Source organism: Giraffa tippelskirchi, chromosome 10, assembly GCF_054371585.1.
Source record: "Giraffa tippelskirchi isolate mGirTip1 chromosome 10, T2T-mGirTip1v1.2.pri, whole genome shotgun sequence".
NCBI lineage: Eukaryota > Metazoa > Chordata > Mammalia > Artiodactyla > Giraffidae > Giraffa > Giraffa tippelskirchi.
The window spans coordinates 62,767,598-62,784,256 of NC_137284.1; the positions used below are offsets into that span (position 1 = coordinate 62,767,598).

The following is a 16,659-nucleotide window of genomic DNA, read 5'->3' on the forward strand; positions in this document are numbered from 1 at the left end:
CCATGTACTGCCGACCACCAAGCTCCTCTGCCCATGGGATTTCCCAGACCAGAATACTGGAGTGTGTTATGTATATGTATAACAGATTCATTTTTCTGTACCTCCTGAATTAACACAACATTGAAAATCAACTATACCCCAATAAAAAAAAAGATGTATGTAAATACCTTTATGTTTACCCTAAGGCAAAGACAGTTATAAAGAAGCCTGGCACACTGAAAGTATTTCACAATTCTACCTCTGATTAAATATAAAAAATCCCAAAGCTTCAGTAATTGTCCAAATCACCACTGAACAGCATGGTGAAATGATTATGGGTTCATTTGTGATAACTGATAGCACTGGTTCATTGGATCTATTTCTCTTTATTTTTCATGTGGAGCACTGATGTTAATGCTTGAAGAGGTAACTCTAGGTAAACAGAAGGCACTCACAATTGTATTATCTATGGACCAGAGACATTTAAAAAGAAGCTTGGATTTCTAGAGGGTTGAGAAATAGCTCTCCTCTTGCTTTAGGTTTTGTCATAGGCTGAGTTCCCCAGTGATGGGAATGTATATAGCTTATTAGGGAGTGCTTTTGAGGTCAATGCCTGTGAAATGGAAGAAAAAGACTGAACAGAAGGAGAAACTATACCATGATGCAGTCTTAACTGAGGCCTTAGTCAATCTGGTGGGGAACTCTGATGACAGAATGGCTCCAGAGAATATTATATGTTGAGGTTGGGAGGCTGGGTTTTTATACCCCTGTGCTAATCAGTTACTGGATGTGGGTGCCCTGAAAGAAGGCATGATCTTGACTTGAGGCAGGTATCTGCATCTGAGGCAATTCTCTGAGAGGGCTGACACCTGATGGCTGTCTGTTGGCAGCACTCCCAATAGCTGGGGGAATAATCCTTTGAGTCCTGAAGGAAGACCAGAGCAATGCACACTATGTCCACCTCAGGTTTGCTGCCTTTGATCACATGCACAGTATTGTTTTTATTATTTAAGATGTCTAGAGTGAGTCACTGTAAAACACCCCAGAAATGCCCCAGCTTGGTGAGGATTAACCTTGCCTGTCAACTTTATTGGGCACTTGGGTATTTCATTTAGACCAGAGACATTCACTAGAAGGACCAAACAGTGTCTAAGAAGTTAGAACTTAGGCTGCTGTTTTTCTGTGAGCAGAACAAGAAATCACAGTAATCAGTTAGAAAAAATGACCAAAGACCTGAAAGACAGCACCCGGGTTAGGATAGAGAGACCAGGTTGTACCCACTCATCTGTGTAAGAGGATGGGCAACCCTTGCACAAGCAGATCTGGGACTAAATAAAGATCTTTTATGGGCTGAATTTAGTCAGAAGGCTGTAGTTTGCTGACACCTCATTCAAAAGATCAGCATTAAAAACATAGGTAGGGTCGAGGAATCTGAATGGTTTCGTTTGTATTCAACACCAGAAGATTTTTATTTGTGACCTTGGGCAAGATCCCCTATGTCTCAGTATCTTCATCTACCAAATGAATGTAATAATAGTGCCTGAGTTATAGGGTTAGGAGTAGGTGAGAGTCTGAGTTCAACACTTGTTGTCTGGCACGTATCAGGTTTAGCAAGTAATTTTTGGACCTGTTATTATTGTTATATTTATTACCATATCAAGTTCAGTATTTACGTTAGGCCACTATTAGCCTAAATTTTGGAGGCAGGAAAATAAGAAAACAGTTCACGTGAGTTGTTAAAATTTTAAAACAATAATCAAGGGAAAAGTTGTATGAGGATTCTTTGTACTATTCTTGCAACTTTGTAAAATCTGAAATTATACCAAAATAAAAATTGGAAAGACTTTGACCTACTTTGCTGGGATTATTTGGAATAGAAGTAGGCATCTAGGAGACTTGATTATTTTTGTGCTGCTTAGTTTTATGTAATTCCACTCTTAATGTATCCCTTTAGTTCTTTGCCTATGTTTTCTATTAGTTCTTTGAGCATGTTTCAGGACAGTGGTTTTAAAATCTCTGTCCAGTAATTCCAATGTCTGGACTTCCTCAGAGATCAGGTCAATTCAGTCACTCAGTCTTGTCCGACTCTTTTCGACCCCATGGACTGCAGAACACCAGGCTTCCCTGTCCATCACAAACTCCTGGAGCTTGCTCAAACTCATGTCCATCAAGTGGGTGATGCCATCCAACCATCTCATCGTCTGTCGTCCCCTTCTCCTCCTGCCTTCAGTCTTTCTACCAATTTCTGTCATTCCTTAGAAATAGCCATACTTTCCTGTTTCTTTGTATGCGTTTTGATTTTTTTTTTTTTTAATGAAAACAGGAAATTTTACTATTGTAGTATGTACTTGGGATTCCCTGGTGGCTAGAAGGTAAGGAATCCGCCTGCAATGCAGGAGACCTGGGTTCAATCCCTGGGTTGGGAAGATCCCCCAGAGAAGGCAATGGCTACCCACTGTAGTATTCTTGCCTGGAGAACTCCACAGACAGAGGAGCCTGGCAGGCTACAGTTCATGGGGTCGCAAAGAGCTGGATACAACTGAGCAACTTTCACTCACTCACAGTATGTACTTGGAAGTAAGACTCTCTCCTTTTCACAAGACCTGCTACTTTTTGGTTGCTGAAAGGCTGTAGCAGTCAGGTTATTCAATGCTGATCCCAAATTATTATTGCAAATACTATATTCTTTGTCAGTGTGGTCATTGAAGTCTATTTCTTAGCTTGTGTTCAGCTAGTGTTTTGATAGAAACTTCTTTGAATGCTGGGAACCTCCAGTTCAGTTCAGTTCAGTCGCTCAGTTGTGTCCGACTCTTTGCAACCCCATGAATCGCAGCACGCCAGGCCTCTCTGTCCATCACCAACTCCCGGAGTCTACCTAAACCCATGTCCATCGAGTCGGTGATGCCATCCAACCATCTCATCCTCTGTCGTCCCCTTCTCCTCCCGCCCCCAATCCTACCCAGCATTAGGGTCTTTTTCAATGAGTCAACCCTTTGCATGAGGTGCCCAAAGTATTGGAGTTTCAGCTTCAACATCAGACCTTCCAATGAACACCCAGGATTGATCTCTTTTAGGATGGATTGATTGGATCTCCTTGCAGTCCAAGGGACTCTCAAGAGTCTTCTCCAACACCACAGTTCAAAAGCATCAATTCTTCGGCGCTCAGCTTTCTTCACCATCCAACTCTCACATCCATACATGACCACTGGAAAAACCATAGCCTTGACTAGATGGACTTTTGTTGGCAAAGTAATGTCTCTGCTTTTAAATATGCTATCTAGGTTGGCCATAACCTTCCTTCCAAGGAGTAAGCGTCTTTTAATTTCATGGCTGCAATCACCATCAGCAGTGATTTTGGAGCCCCCCCAAAAAAGTCTGTCACTGTTTCCACTGTTTCCCCATCTACTTCCCATGAAGTGATGGGACCAGATGCCATGATCTTAGTTTTCTGAATGTTGAGCTTTAAGCCAACTTTTTCACTCTCCTCTTTCACCTTCACCAAGAGGCTCTTTAGTTCTTCTTCACTTTCTGCCATAAGGGTGGTGTCATCCGCATATCTGAGGTTATTGATATTTCTCCCAGCAATCTTGATTCCAGCTGGTGTTTCTTCCAGCCCAGCGTTTCTCATGATGTACTCTGCATATAAGTTAAACAAGCAGGGTGACAATATACAGCCTTGACGTACTCCTTTTCCTATTTGGAACCAGTCTGTTGTTCCATGTCCAGTTCTAACTGTTGCTTCCTGACCTGCATACAGGTTTCTCAAAAGACAGGTCAGATGGTCTGGTATTCCCATCTCTTTCAGAATTTTCCACAGTTTATTGTGATCCACACAGTCAAAGGATTTGGCATAGTCAATAAAGCAGAAATAGATGTTTTTCTGGAACTCTCTTGCTTTTTCGATGATCCAGCGGATATTGGCAATTTGATCTCTGGTTCCTCTGCCTTTTCTAAAACCAAGACTTGGGAACCTCCAAGTCTTGGCAAACTGGCACTGATCTTCTACTTGCCAGGCTTGCACTGTACCAAAGGATCAGCCCAAGAAAAAGCCGAGGGTCTTCTCAGGTGTTTTTTGACCATGTGTCTTATCCTGGGCACATAGATGGTTTTCTAAATTCCCCCATTTACAAAGTTGCTTTTATTTTTATTTTTTAAAACATTTAAAAAATATTTATTTTTATCTATTTGGCTGTGCTGGGTCTTAGTTATGGCATTAGGATCTTTACTCTTGGTTGTAGTATGTGAGATTTAGTTCCCTGACCAGAGATCCAACCCAAGCCCCCTGCGTTGGGAATTCAAGGAGTCTTAGCCCCTGGATCACCAGGGAAGACCCCATAGTTGCTTTCAAATGTCCTAATTTCCCAAAGAAACTCTCCCGAGTTTCCACCTTAGCCAATCTACTACATTCTTCAACCATAATTTCTGCCCCAAGTGTCTGAAGATTTTTCATTTGGCTTGCGGTATTTTCAAGCTTTCTCCTGAGTTCTGAGTGGAACACCGAGCATCGTCCTTTAGGCTACTCCCTGTATTGCTCTGCTTGGGTTGCTATAACAAAATAGCACAGCCTGGATGGCTTAGATAACAGACGTTTCTCATAGTGCTGGAGGCTAGAACGTCCAAAATCAAGGTTCCTGTCAATTCAGTTTGTCTTCTCCCTATGTCCTCACATGATGAGGAGACAGACAGACAGCTTTGGTGTCCCTTCTTCTTACAAAGGCACTATCACTACTGGATGACAGTCTCGCCGTTATTACTTCATTTAACCTCTACCACAGGATTCCCAGGTGATGCAATGGTAAAGAATCCACCTGACAGTGCAGGAGACGCAAGAGATGCGGGTTCAATCCCTGAGTCAGGAAGATCCCCTGGAGTAGGAAATGGCAACCCACTCCAGTGTTCTTGCCTGGAAAACCTCATGGACAGAGGAGCCTGGCAGGCTACAGTCCGTGGGGTCGAGAAGAGTCAAACAGGACTGGGTGCGTACACATACCTGTAGGGGCAGTGGTAGTGGAAGGACAAATAAATCACTACAAAACCTTCCTATTATTTTGAAGTGCCTCTTTCTCAATTCAGTGCTCATTTGGTTGCTGTAAACATTCAACAGTTTTCTAGCATTGTCACAAAATTGATTGTTTCTGCTTGTTTTTCAGTGTTTCTGTGGAACAATGGGAGCGGGAAGCTTCCTACTCTGCCATTTTGCTCTTTTCATTCAAAAGACTGAAATTTTGCATGCTTTTCAAAGATTTATGTTTTCCTCAGACCAAAGCTTTCAAAAGGCTTTTTACTTATAAATGAAAAGAACTGTTGGGATCACGTTTAAATGAAGTGATGAAATGTGTTTTAAAGAATGGAAAAATTATCCACTCTAACTAACTTAACAACAAAAAAGTGTAACTTAGTATAAGAATACAATGTAGCGATTCATGGATCTCAAGAGCAATTGGGCCATTAGTGGGAGGTCATGGGAAATTTGTGAGAAGCTAGAAAATGACCCTCTTCCCTTTCTTTCTCTGTCTCTGTGACAGCGCCAAAGCTCAGGGTCATTTCTCAGATAGTCTGCTTCATTTCTCTCTCAGTCTATAATGGGTTTGCCTTATCTTGGGTTCACATGTTTGGGTTACAAGCCCCTGTTTGTGTTACCATTTCAGTGTTCAATAGAGAGCAACTAAAACTTCTCTTCCAATTCCAAATCCTCAGAGGAGAGGATCTGACTGAGTCAGATTCCTTCAAGGACCAAACTCTATCCAATCAAGAAGGGACAAGGGTCCAAAATAGTGTGTGTGTGTATATATATATATATATATATATATATATATATATATATATACATGATTATAGAGACCAAACCTCTAAATGGGAATTGGAGGAAAAAAGGAAAAGGAAGAGAGTTCTTCTCAATGGATGATGGACAGAAACTCAACAAAGTATCTCTCCAACTCATTCCTAGATCTAAAAACTTTTAAATACAACTTAAGAGAAAGAAGAAAAAAATTGTACCACTTTACATAGCTAAAATTTGTCCCTTTTTTACACTAACAGAGGTAATGAACACATTTATAAATAATTTACTGCTTAAGGATTTTAAAGCATCACCTACTTCATTTACAACAAATGTTTTCTGCTTTTGTTGAGCCACCAGGGAAAATAATTAAGGCATATTCTGATGCTTATTCCAGGGAACTAGAGCAAGACAGGATAACCCCAGGGAGCCCAGCCTTCTAAGCTAAGGCTATTTCTCTGGTTCCTCAGTGCACACGTGGCAGACTCTGCTTTCATGCTAACAACTTGTGAGTCATGCTGAGTCCTTTTTCCTTGAGGTTAAAAGTATTTCCTACACCTTCCTTTTTTCTTTATCTCCTCCTCTGTTCTCCACCTTTATCCCCTTCACATGTCAGTCAATTCAGAAAATAACACTATCCTTTCCAATTGTCTCAAAATCTTGGTTGATTTTGTGCACATGTAGTTGCAAGGAATAAAAACTGTTTGGAAAATGCTCTCTCAGGTTCCACAGAATGAAAATACTGTATCCTAGCAGGAACTTTTAATGAAATGAGAAGCTCCACTGAAAAGCATGCTGTCTCCAGAGAAGGAAGCTCTGTCTCTTTTTTCTAGGGTTCTTCTTTCTATTCAAGTTAATAAAGATGGTAGGTAGTTGGGGTCATCTACAACCACAAATACTCTGATATCTAGTTGAGTCTGTAGTTTCATCTAATTCAGAGTTATAGCTGCATAGCAGAAAACACAACAAAACCTAGAAGTTTGGACAATTCACCCATTACATTATTAAGACTTGAATAGATGTAAGTCTTGTCTTACTCGTCCTCATGTATTTACCTCTGGACTTAGCCACACCACCAAATTGTGCATTGTCTGTAATTGCATGATCTCTACTTCTGATGTTCCATTATATAATGCTTTCCCTTTTGTACCCAAGTCCTCCTCTCTGAAAGAGAAAGACATGATTTCTACTATTTATTTTCTTGCTGTTGGGTGCAATTTTGCTCTAGAATAAAAGCTTAGACTCAAACTAAATTATTGGTTAAATGTATGTTTATTACTAAGTATGTTTAACTACCACTGTTACCATAAAGGACACACACCCAACCACAATTACAAATTAATTCTTGAAAAGAGAAAGGAGCCGGTCATAATTATGTATTCTTTCTAACATGCAATAAAATTTCAATAGGGGTAATAAAATGAGTTCTGACATATAATAACTTACCATCCTGCTATACTCTTAAATCCTAACTTCTTACTATGAACAATACTAATATTTTACAAAGTGTTAGTCACTCAGTCATGTCCAACCCTTTGCCTGTCAGGCTCCTCTGTCCATGGAATTCACCAGGCAAGAATACTGGAGTGGGTAGCCATTCCCTTCTCCAGGGGATCTTCCTGACCCAGGGATTGAAACACCATCTCCTGCATTGCAGGTGGATTCTTTACCATCTGAGCCATCAGTAAAATTAGTTATTTGTTATCATTTCTTAAAAGAAAGGTTTTCATGGTACACATTCCTAAAATATTTCACTTATGAATCTAATGTAATTAAAAGAATGATATAATCCCTGTCACATATAATCCCACTGACTACCTTTTGAGGCCAATCAGGATTACTTTCTTCAATTTATCAATAGGAAAATTGAGATTTAGAGGGCTTTGATAACTTGCTACTCAGCTAATTACTGATAAAACTGAGATCCTTACTGAAAAAGAACAGACTGTTCCTAAACCAGAAGAGAAGATTGCACAGAAGAAAAATATATCCCAGAAGAAATTCTAGAAACAAAAACTTATGGCCCAGGAAAAAATGCTGCAAAAAACAAATGCAAATAAAAGTAAAAACAAAAAAAAATGGGAGCATCATTCACATCTCAAGGGTTCCACTGCACTATTCATTATATGTTTCTTCCAGGACTGTCATTGTTCAGATTTCAATAAGATTCACAACTGATCTCCCTATGATCATGTCAGAAAAACCTTATGCAATACAGGTGTCAAGGGTCAAAAGTAATACAAGCATGGTATGTTACCCTTAAAGTGAAAAAGATACTATGTTGTACTTCATTCAGTTGTTTACTCATTCAAAACAACAAATAATCAAATACCTAGATTGTGCTAGATAGGCTCCACTATATCCAGCTTTTTAGTAGTGACTTTTGCTGCACAACAAATTATCCGAAAATTTAGTGGCTTATAACAACAAACATTTATTATTTTACAGTTCCTGTAGACTTGAATTTGGGAGTGGCTAAGCTGAGTGATTCTGGCTCATGAACTCTCTTCGGGTACAAAAGATACTGACAAGGGATGTAGTCATCTGAAGGCTTGGCTAGGCTGAAGGATCTGCTTCCAAAATTCACTCACATGGCTGTTTTCAGGAGTTCTCAGTTCCTCACTGAATGTTGGCTGGAAGCCTTAGTTATTCACAACATGGGCCTCTCTCTAAGTTGCCGAGTGTCCTTATGACGTGACAATTACATTTCCCCAGTGAGAAATCCCAGAGAGAGCAAGAAGAAAGCTGGCATATGTTTTATAGTCTCCGCTTAGAAGTCACATTACAGCGTTTCTACATTCTACATTCTCTTTATGAGAACAAGTTGCTAAGTACAGTCCAAACTCTAGGTGAGAGGAATTAAGCTCAATTTTTGAAAGAAAAAGTATCAAAGAACTTGTGAACATATTTTAAAACTACTATACCAGTAGTTTTAATTTAATTTATAATTAAATTCAATTTATATTAAATTTTAGAATTTAATCTATAGTTTTAGAAGTTTAGTTGCTCAGTCGTGTCCGACTCTTTGTGACCTCATGGACTGTAGCCTACCAGCATCCTCCGTCCATGGGACTTTCCTGGCAAAAGTACTGGAGTGGGTTGCCATTTCCTTCTCCAGAGGATCTTCCCGATCCAGGGATCGAATCCAGTCTCCCACATTGTAGGCAGACACTTTACCATATGAGCCACCAGGGAAGTCCATTTAATCTATACATTATTATATAAATATAATTTATAGAATTTAATCTAATTATTACAAAAGAGTTGTTAATCTAATTGTAATATTTGGATATTTAAAGGAAAGCTAAGTTTATTAGAGTGGTTTTTTGCTGTTGCTTGTTTGTTTCCATTTTGTGTTCCCATTTTCATCTTATCCTGTTTATTAAAAAATTCTACCTATAGTGCTAAATAAATAATGACTTTTCCTATCTTTTTATGTCAATTAGGAATTTTATTCAGTGCTTATAACAAAAAGAACAAAAACCTTAAAGAGGACGGATTTATTTTCCTTCATATAACAACAAACCCCTTCATATAACAACAAACCCAGAAGTGAGCAGACCCGGGCTGATAAGCCGACCCTCCAAAGCAATCACAAACCAGCCCCTCTGGCTTTCTATGCTATTAGTTTGTTACTGTGGTTGAAATAGGGCTGCTACACATCTAGCATCATATCACTGTTTCAGGTAAGATAACGGACAGGTATAGATAGGTCCAATAGCTAACAGGAAATTTCTTCCATAAAACTTTGAGCCTCTCCTAGCAACATCTACTTTCATTCTGCTGACAGGTCACATGGGAAACCATGGCTTATAGGAGCCTGAGTAAACAAGTATTTTTAACTGGACACAGTCACCCTGAAAAAAAGTCAGAGTTCTGCAAGTAATAAAGAAAGGATCAACTATCAGTCTCTATCACCTTGCTTCAACGAGCTGTGACACACATTCTTCTGCTTCAAGGAGCTTTGACACACATTACTGAGACACACACCAGATAGATAAACACACTGTTCAAGGTTTATCTGTGTTTCAAATGGGAGAATCTGGTCATTTTGCGTCTCACATATAAATTATATTTTCCAAAGTAACCACAGCTTTCTTTTTTTCTAGTTGATAATGAAGAAAAATTGGCTGACATTAATGTCACTTCAAGGAATTTATTCAAGAAGACAGTTGTGCAAAGGTACAGGAATTAAGAAACTCATCACAGAGGTGTTTAAAATAGTAAACATTTGGGGGAAAAAACAGAAATGAATCAATAGAATACCGGTTAGATAAATGATGGTACATCCACTTGACACTATGCAACTTTTAAAAATGATGTTATTCATGATATATCGTTCATGAAAAAAAGAACTGTGTACATAATAAGATCCAGTTTATCTTACATTGTATTTCTATACCTTTATATGTTTTTATTCTTAGAGATGTCTGAGTATAACATGAATTTTTAAAAATTGTTATCTCTGAATTATGGCATTTGGAAATTTTTTTTATATTTGTTTGAATAAGTCTACACTGCTTTCATGAAAATAATAGCTATTTTCAATAATACCTAGAAGGGTAGGAGGGGCCTGATTTGATCTGGTGGTTCTATCAACATATCTTCTTGCCACTAAGAAAATCATCTTAGACATGCTGTAACTGAGCTTACCCTTGGAAGGGTTTCCTATATTTGCTCACTGGAAAAAGATTATTCCTTATTAATTATAAATTTTAATAAAATTAAAATAAGAATCCTGAGGCATTTTGTTCTATTTTGCTTTCTATTTGGTACACTTTGACCTCGAAGGGTCTCTTTTCCCTGTCTCACAGTGGCTGTGGAAGGCAAAGGGGGTAAGCCTGGTCAAAAATTACATAGAGGTTGGGGAAGAGAGAAGAGATGGAGGTGAGGATTCAACAGAGAAGTCTGGAGGCATCGCCCAGAGAAAGAGCACTAACCTGGATATCACATACTTGCACTTCTCTTCCAAAACAGGCTTCTCAGTTTACCTTTCTGACCTCAGCTTTCTCATCTGAAAAAATGAGAGGTTTGGATAAGAATCTAGATGTTTTAAAGTTCTTCCTGAAGATTCTTTCGGATCTATTAATGATATATCCTGGTAAATGACACTAAAGCTGAATCTAAACAAATAAAAGGGAACAACAACAATACCTTAGTTACATTGTTTACTATTCCTCCCCAGCATGGTAAGTAACTTGCCAAGGATACACAGCTAATAGGTGGCTGGAATCCAGAGGCCAAGGCACTAAAGAACTGCCTAGGAAGCAGGGTAGTTTTCTCACCCTCAAACTAGGCTTTGTAGATAACACCAGTAAAGTCAAGACTTGATCCTACCTTCTGACTGCGGTGGGACTGCCTCAGTAGCTCGAGGGCTCCTCGCTCTCTAATCCAAAAACAGTTTTCTGATACAAAGTCCCTTTGCCAACTAAAGGTGAGAGAGTGAGGTTTTGGAGAGCTCCGAAGAAACTCTTTCAGCCACTGCCTGACAGCGGTGAAGTAATGACAGAACCAAACACCATGTGTGCCTTCAGGAGGCTTTGTGGTATCATTAATTGGGTTCTCAGCCCCTGCTCGTTCACATACCTGGTTATCCAACACCCGTTTGCGTACCTCATCTTGCGTATTTCCTCTCATTAAGGCCAAAGAGGTACTGAGTTAAGAGAGTCGGGAGGAGGGGATAACAGGGGTAAAAAGAACGGTTTAAAAGCAGGCTAGAGGCCATAGGACTCCTCAAAGGGAAGAGCCTGTTTCTTGAACAAAGGTCCTAAGGGTATTCGCAGTCCTGTTCCCTGATGTTTCACTGCTTTGGACCCTCTCAAGGTCCGGAAGCTAGTGCAAGACCCTACAGCACGACGAGGAAGGCGGAGGCCGCCACTGAGGTGCCGCAAGTGGGCTGTGACTAGCCCTCACAGAAGAGCTGACTTCCCAGACCCCTCCGCACGAGGGCGGGGCTTGTGCTGGGCCGCCAATCCCCGCGCCCTCACGTCGCCGTAGCCCCGCCCCACCCTGCCCCCTCTCGCTCCGCCCTTCCCTGGGGCTGGTGCGGCGGCGATGACGTCAGCGCTAGGAGACCCCTGGGTGGCGGCTGCGCCGTCGGCGGCCCGCGGCCTGAACGCGCTGCGGGGAGGGGCGGAGCGAGCGGGCGGGAGCGCGCGCTGGGCCCGCCTCGGCCGCCGCCGCCGCCGCCGCCGCTGCCGGGGAATGATCTGGGCGGCAGCGGGCGGCCCCGGCTAGCAGCCACGAGCCACTTCTGCGGCTGCCGAGAAGCGCGAAGGTCGCTGGTCTCGTGTCGTCCCCCTCTCCGCCCCCCAGGAGGGGCGAGAGGGAGCCGAGGCTGATGTCAGGTACGGCCGGCGGAGGCGCCCTCAGGCTGTGGGTCCAAGGTCTCGGGTCCCCTCACCCTTCCCTCTGGGAGAGTGAGTGTGGGGGGAGCGTGGAGGGTGGAACCCCACCCCTGGCGCACGCCAAACAGGTGTCTCGGAGCCGCTGCCCGGTCTGGGGACTTGCGGGCTCCTGAGGGAGGCGCGGGGCACTTCCTGCTCCCAGCGTCTCCGCGAACTGCCATTGGGGCCGCCTGCCCGCCGGGCCGCTATTTTGTCGACAAGTAACCTCCTGTTAGTCGCAGGTCCTTCCCTTTCGCTCTCGGGTGCCCTTCGCCTCTTCACGCGCCGCCTGCCGTCGGGTGGCGACGGTGAGGCGCGGGCTGCGCTTCGGACCGCGCGGCTGGACCACTTAGCGGTCCTGCCCCGCCGGGCCCTCCCCCCGCGGACCTGCGGGCGCTCAGGTGTGGGCACCTTCCAGGAGAGCCGCCGGGCTGCCGCGTCGCGCCAGCGCCCAGCGAGCCGGAGCCTTGCGCAAGTGCTGGGGGACTTCCTCTGAGCTCTCTGGATCATCAGGTTTGTCTGGCTGATTTGTTCTTTTTAAATTCCCCTGCCTCTGGCAGAATAAACTAGACAGGTGTGTTGGGGCATTGCTCCGTGAAGGACGCGGGACGAGTTTTTTCCTTCCCGCCTTCCTCTCCCACCAGGTGTGATGGGATTAGTAGGTGCTGACAAATTGACTTTACAGCTTTGAGTTTGGATACGTTGTCTGCTCAGAGAATGAACGAAATGTAGGGGTGGGGATTTATTCTTGCCCAGCACTTACCCTCTCTCTTTATTATTATTTTCAAATGACTGGAGCTTAAACATCACACGCCTTGGAAAAGTTGACTACATTTATAATCCAGTTCTCCCAGTGCCTTGTAGTTATTGTGGTATATCGTTTTAGAGCTTTTCAGATTGAACACTATTATCCTAACCATGAATTGGTTTCATCATGGTTTTAAAACTTGGTTAAAAAGTTAGAACTTTAATGCAATAGAGTGAGTAATTAGGCCAATGTGAAACGGACAGAAATATGTTCATTTACCAGAAATTGGGCACTGAATATAGATAGCTCTGCCTGGTTAACTTCAAGTTATTTAATTCTGGGGTTAGTTTAGAGGGTGGGAATCTGAGTATTTAGGAGGTAAAACTAACTTTTTACACTTTTATCAGATAAATGTCAAATGACCTTATGCACATGATGTGTGTTCTAAGTATTGTGTATAGTAGTTGTATTTATTTCATTTTCTGCCAGCCTTAGTGTATATTAATGTACAGTTTAATTGAATGTAAAGTTTGAAGCTACCAAACACTTAACTCTTTTTACCATATGTTAAGTAAGACAGTGATTTAGTAAGGAAAGTATGACTCACTTAAAATTCTTCACAGGAAAAGTGTGTGGTTTTTTAGTTATGGTGGAGAACTATTAGATGTTTCTCTTAAATTTCCCTGAAATTTGTGTTTTTCTGTATCTTTTTACTTTGGGTTCAGCATTTTAAAAATATTTTGTGGGTACTACCCATTTAAAGATAGATATTCCCTTACATATGCTTTTTAGGCGGTATTGATTGTACTAGTCTGTATTTCTGAGTAAATTCAGTATCCAGAAATTATTGGAATTTTATCACAAAGTCATTTAGGAGTACATATCAATTAATGATCACCTAGTCATAGAAATAGAAAAGTGTGTCATTTAGATATATGCAGTACTACTATTTGTGTATTGACTTGTGCTCACTAACATAAAAATTGCATTATACAACTTATACACTCTATGGACCATGGTGATTTTAGAGTCTCAAGTGTGGAGAAATCATTGATTGGAATTCTTGTGACAGTGCACCTATAAACAAACATTAAATGGAAAATGGACAACTTGATGCTGAAATTTAATTCTGATTAACTTAAAATTTTAAGCTTCCCAATACAACCATGTTACTTTTACAATATTTGTTGAGATTTTAGTAAAGAGGCTAGTATACAAACTATAGCAAAGTGGAAAGAATATGGCAAAATTCTTTTTTAAAAAAGGAGGTGGGGGGATGCATAATTCTTCCATGAAAGAGAAGTTAGCATTTTATCTTGAAATCTAAATGAGTATCGAATATGTACTTAAATTTTCATTTTACAGCTAATTCAGATGTCCTACGGGAAAATGCAGGCCAAAATCTACAATGTGTGAAAATAAGAAGCCTCCCTTGAAGAAAAAAATACAAAGAAGCTGTTATATGTGAAATAGGGTAGCCTATAGGAAGGTAGAAGAAACCAAAAAGAAAATCGGAGTAAGTGATCTAGACTCTGTAGTGTGAGCTACCTGGCACATTGAAGGGACACACTGAGGGCAGAGAGAGGTGGTATTAAATTAGGGAGATTCTGAAACAGGGAATCTGATTAGTTCACAATGAAAGCTACATTTTAAAATATTTAAATTGGTGCAGGTTGGATAATTGGCAGATTTGAAACTAAATACAGCTTAATAGAGTCATTTGCATTTTTGGTCACTGTGTTAGCTTCCTAGGGCTGCTATAACAAAGTACAACACACTGAGTTATTTAAAACAACAGAAATTTATCATTTCACAGTTTTGGAGGTTGCAAGTCTGAAATCAAGATGTTGACAGGGCCATGCTCTACCTTCTGGGGAATTATCTGTTCTGTGCCTCTTAGCTTTGTGTGTCACTGGCATTCCTTAGCTTGAAGTTATATTACATGGGTCTCTGCCTCTGTTGTCACGTGGTGTTCTCCCTGTATGTCTCTATCTTAATGTGGTGTTCTTCCGTTTTTGTAAGGACTTCAGTCATATTGAATTAGGGTTCACCCTGCTGCATGCGTGTTAGGTCGCTTCAGTTGTGTCCAACTCTTTGGTATCCTTTGGACTGTAGCCCACTAGGCTCCTCTGTTCATGAGATTCTCCAGGCAAGATTACTGAAGTGGGTTGCCATGCCCTCCTCCAGGGGATCTTCCCAACCCAGGGACTGAACTGGCATCTCTTAACATCTCCTGCATTGGCAGGTGAGTTTTTTACCACTAGCACCACCTGGGAAGTCTTTGGCACCATATGGCAGACCAAATCAGAGGGGGCATTGAGAACAGAGTAAATTCATTTACCTATCTCAGTACCTACTACGTGCCAGGTCATAGAAGTAAAACAGTGAATAAGTGGACAAAAATCTCTGTCCTCATGGAACTTATGTTCTAAAACCTTGGTTCTCACACTGTGGTCCCTGGTACCTCCACATCACCTGGGAACTTGTCAGAAATGCAAATTTTTAGGCTCTATTCCGCAGACTTGTTGATTCAGAAATTCTTTTAACAAGCTTTTCAGGTGATTCTGATGTAGACTCAGGTGTGAGAACCACTGATCAAGATGGAGAAAAGAGACAATAATCAAGATGAGTAAGTAAAATATGTAATATATTAAATGTTAATAGGTGCTGTCAGTAAGAGTAGGGTGGCTCAGGAAGACAAGTAAAGGCTGAGAAGTAAAGGCCCAAAGGAGTTGGGGTGTAAGCCATGTGTGTATCTGGGTGAGTTGTGTTCCCAACAGAGAACAGCAAGTGTAAGGACCCTCAGGTGTTTGAGGAACAGCAAAGAGTCCAAAGTTAGAACACAGCAAGGAGCAGATAGTAATAGGTTCAGTTTTTGAAATTTCTGTTTGTTCCTTTTTGACTTACAAAAACCAAATACTAGGAGAGCAAGAGAAAAGGGAGTATAATGCCAGGTTGGACCCAGTTGCCTATGTAAGAATAGACTAGTATATAATTTAGATATATTTTATGCATTCATTTGGCAATATGTGAAGACATTTTGAATCGCAACTAGGGGGCGTGCTACTGATGTCTAGTGAGTATGGGCCTAGGATGCTGTTGAACATCTTATAGTGAACAGGGCATCCCCCACAACAGAGAATTACCCAGCTCAGAATGTCAGTTATGTCAGGGTTAAGAAACATTGGCTTAATGGGATTTACAGAGGTTGGGGCATGGATAGCAGAGGAAGAGTGTGTTGTATAGATAGAAAAGACAATGGGAATAGTGGAGCTCACTGCATTGAGGTGTTTATTGAGCTGTAAATAGTTCAGAATTGCCGAAACATAAATTATAAGCAGGGGAGAGATGGGAGGTGCTTACTGTACCTATATGATAATGCAGTTCTTTGAAAGCAAAGTTATGAAACAGTAGGAAAGCTAATATATTATTAATTTTATATTAAGCATCACTCACCTTAAGGGTTGCTGCTGCTGCTGCTAAGTCGCTTCAGTCGTGTCCGACTCTGTGCGACCCCATGGACTGCAGCCTACCAGGCTCCTCCGTCCACGGGATTTTCCAGGCAAGAGTACTGGAGTGGGGTGCCATTGCCTTCTCCGACCTTAAGGGTAGACTAGTATTTATATTTTATGTATTCATTACATAACTTTGTATTAATTTTTTTCAATATTTATAGCCTACACGTTTTTCAAATTGTCACTAATCTCCAAAGAAGTTTTCCAGTATTTTTATTGAAAAATATCTGCATAAAAGTGAACCCAGCCAGT

The 16,659-nt window shown here is 41.2% G+C and overlaps 2 protein-coding genes across 79 annotated transcripts in view; one reads left to right on the plus strand and one right to left on the minus strand.

Annotated features, from left to right (window-relative positions):
• Positions 1–11,695, minus strand: part of ASNS (asparagine synthetase (glutamine-hydrolyzing)) — a 164,369-nt gene extending 152,674 nt beyond the window's left edge. For 18 of the 31 annotated variants that reach the window (XR_014066098.1, XM_081531568.1, XM_081531571.1 and 15 more), the window contains exons 1-2: positions 11,345–11,695; positions 10,699–10,772 (exon numbers count right to left, since the gene is read on the minus strand). The gene's annotated coding sequence lies outside the window, so the exon portion shown is untranslated. Of the gene's footprint in view, positions 1–6,813; positions 6,948–10,698; positions 10,773–11,095; positions 11,255–11,344 lie in introns of those variants that run through there. The other 13 variants (XM_081531587.1, XM_081531564.1, XM_081531577.1 and 10 more) reach the window with 5 other exon arrangements.
• Positions 11,696–11,859: 164 nt separating this feature from the next.
• The window catches only part of C1GALT1 (core 1 synthase, glycoprotein-N-acetylgalactosamine 3-beta-galactosyltransferase 1), a 53,255-nt gene continuing 48,455 nt past the window's right edge, over positions 11,860–16,659 (plus strand). For 6 of the 48 annotated variants that reach the window (XR_014066116.1, XR_014066119.1, XR_014066109.1 and 3 more), the window contains exons 1-3: positions 11,860–12,105; positions 12,563–12,657; positions 14,258–14,408. Coding sequence is in view for 4 of the 48 variants with exons in the window: in XM_081531597.1 (XP_081387723.1) it covers positions 12,099–12,105 (7 nt within the window). In the remaining 44 variants the exon portion in view is untranslated. Of the gene's footprint in view, positions 12,106–12,380; positions 12,658–14,257; positions 14,409–15,007; positions 15,138–15,442; positions 15,522–16,659 lie in introns of all 48 variants that reach the window. The other 42 variants (XR_014066112.1, XR_014066126.1, XR_014066105.1 and 39 more) reach the window with 12 other exon arrangements.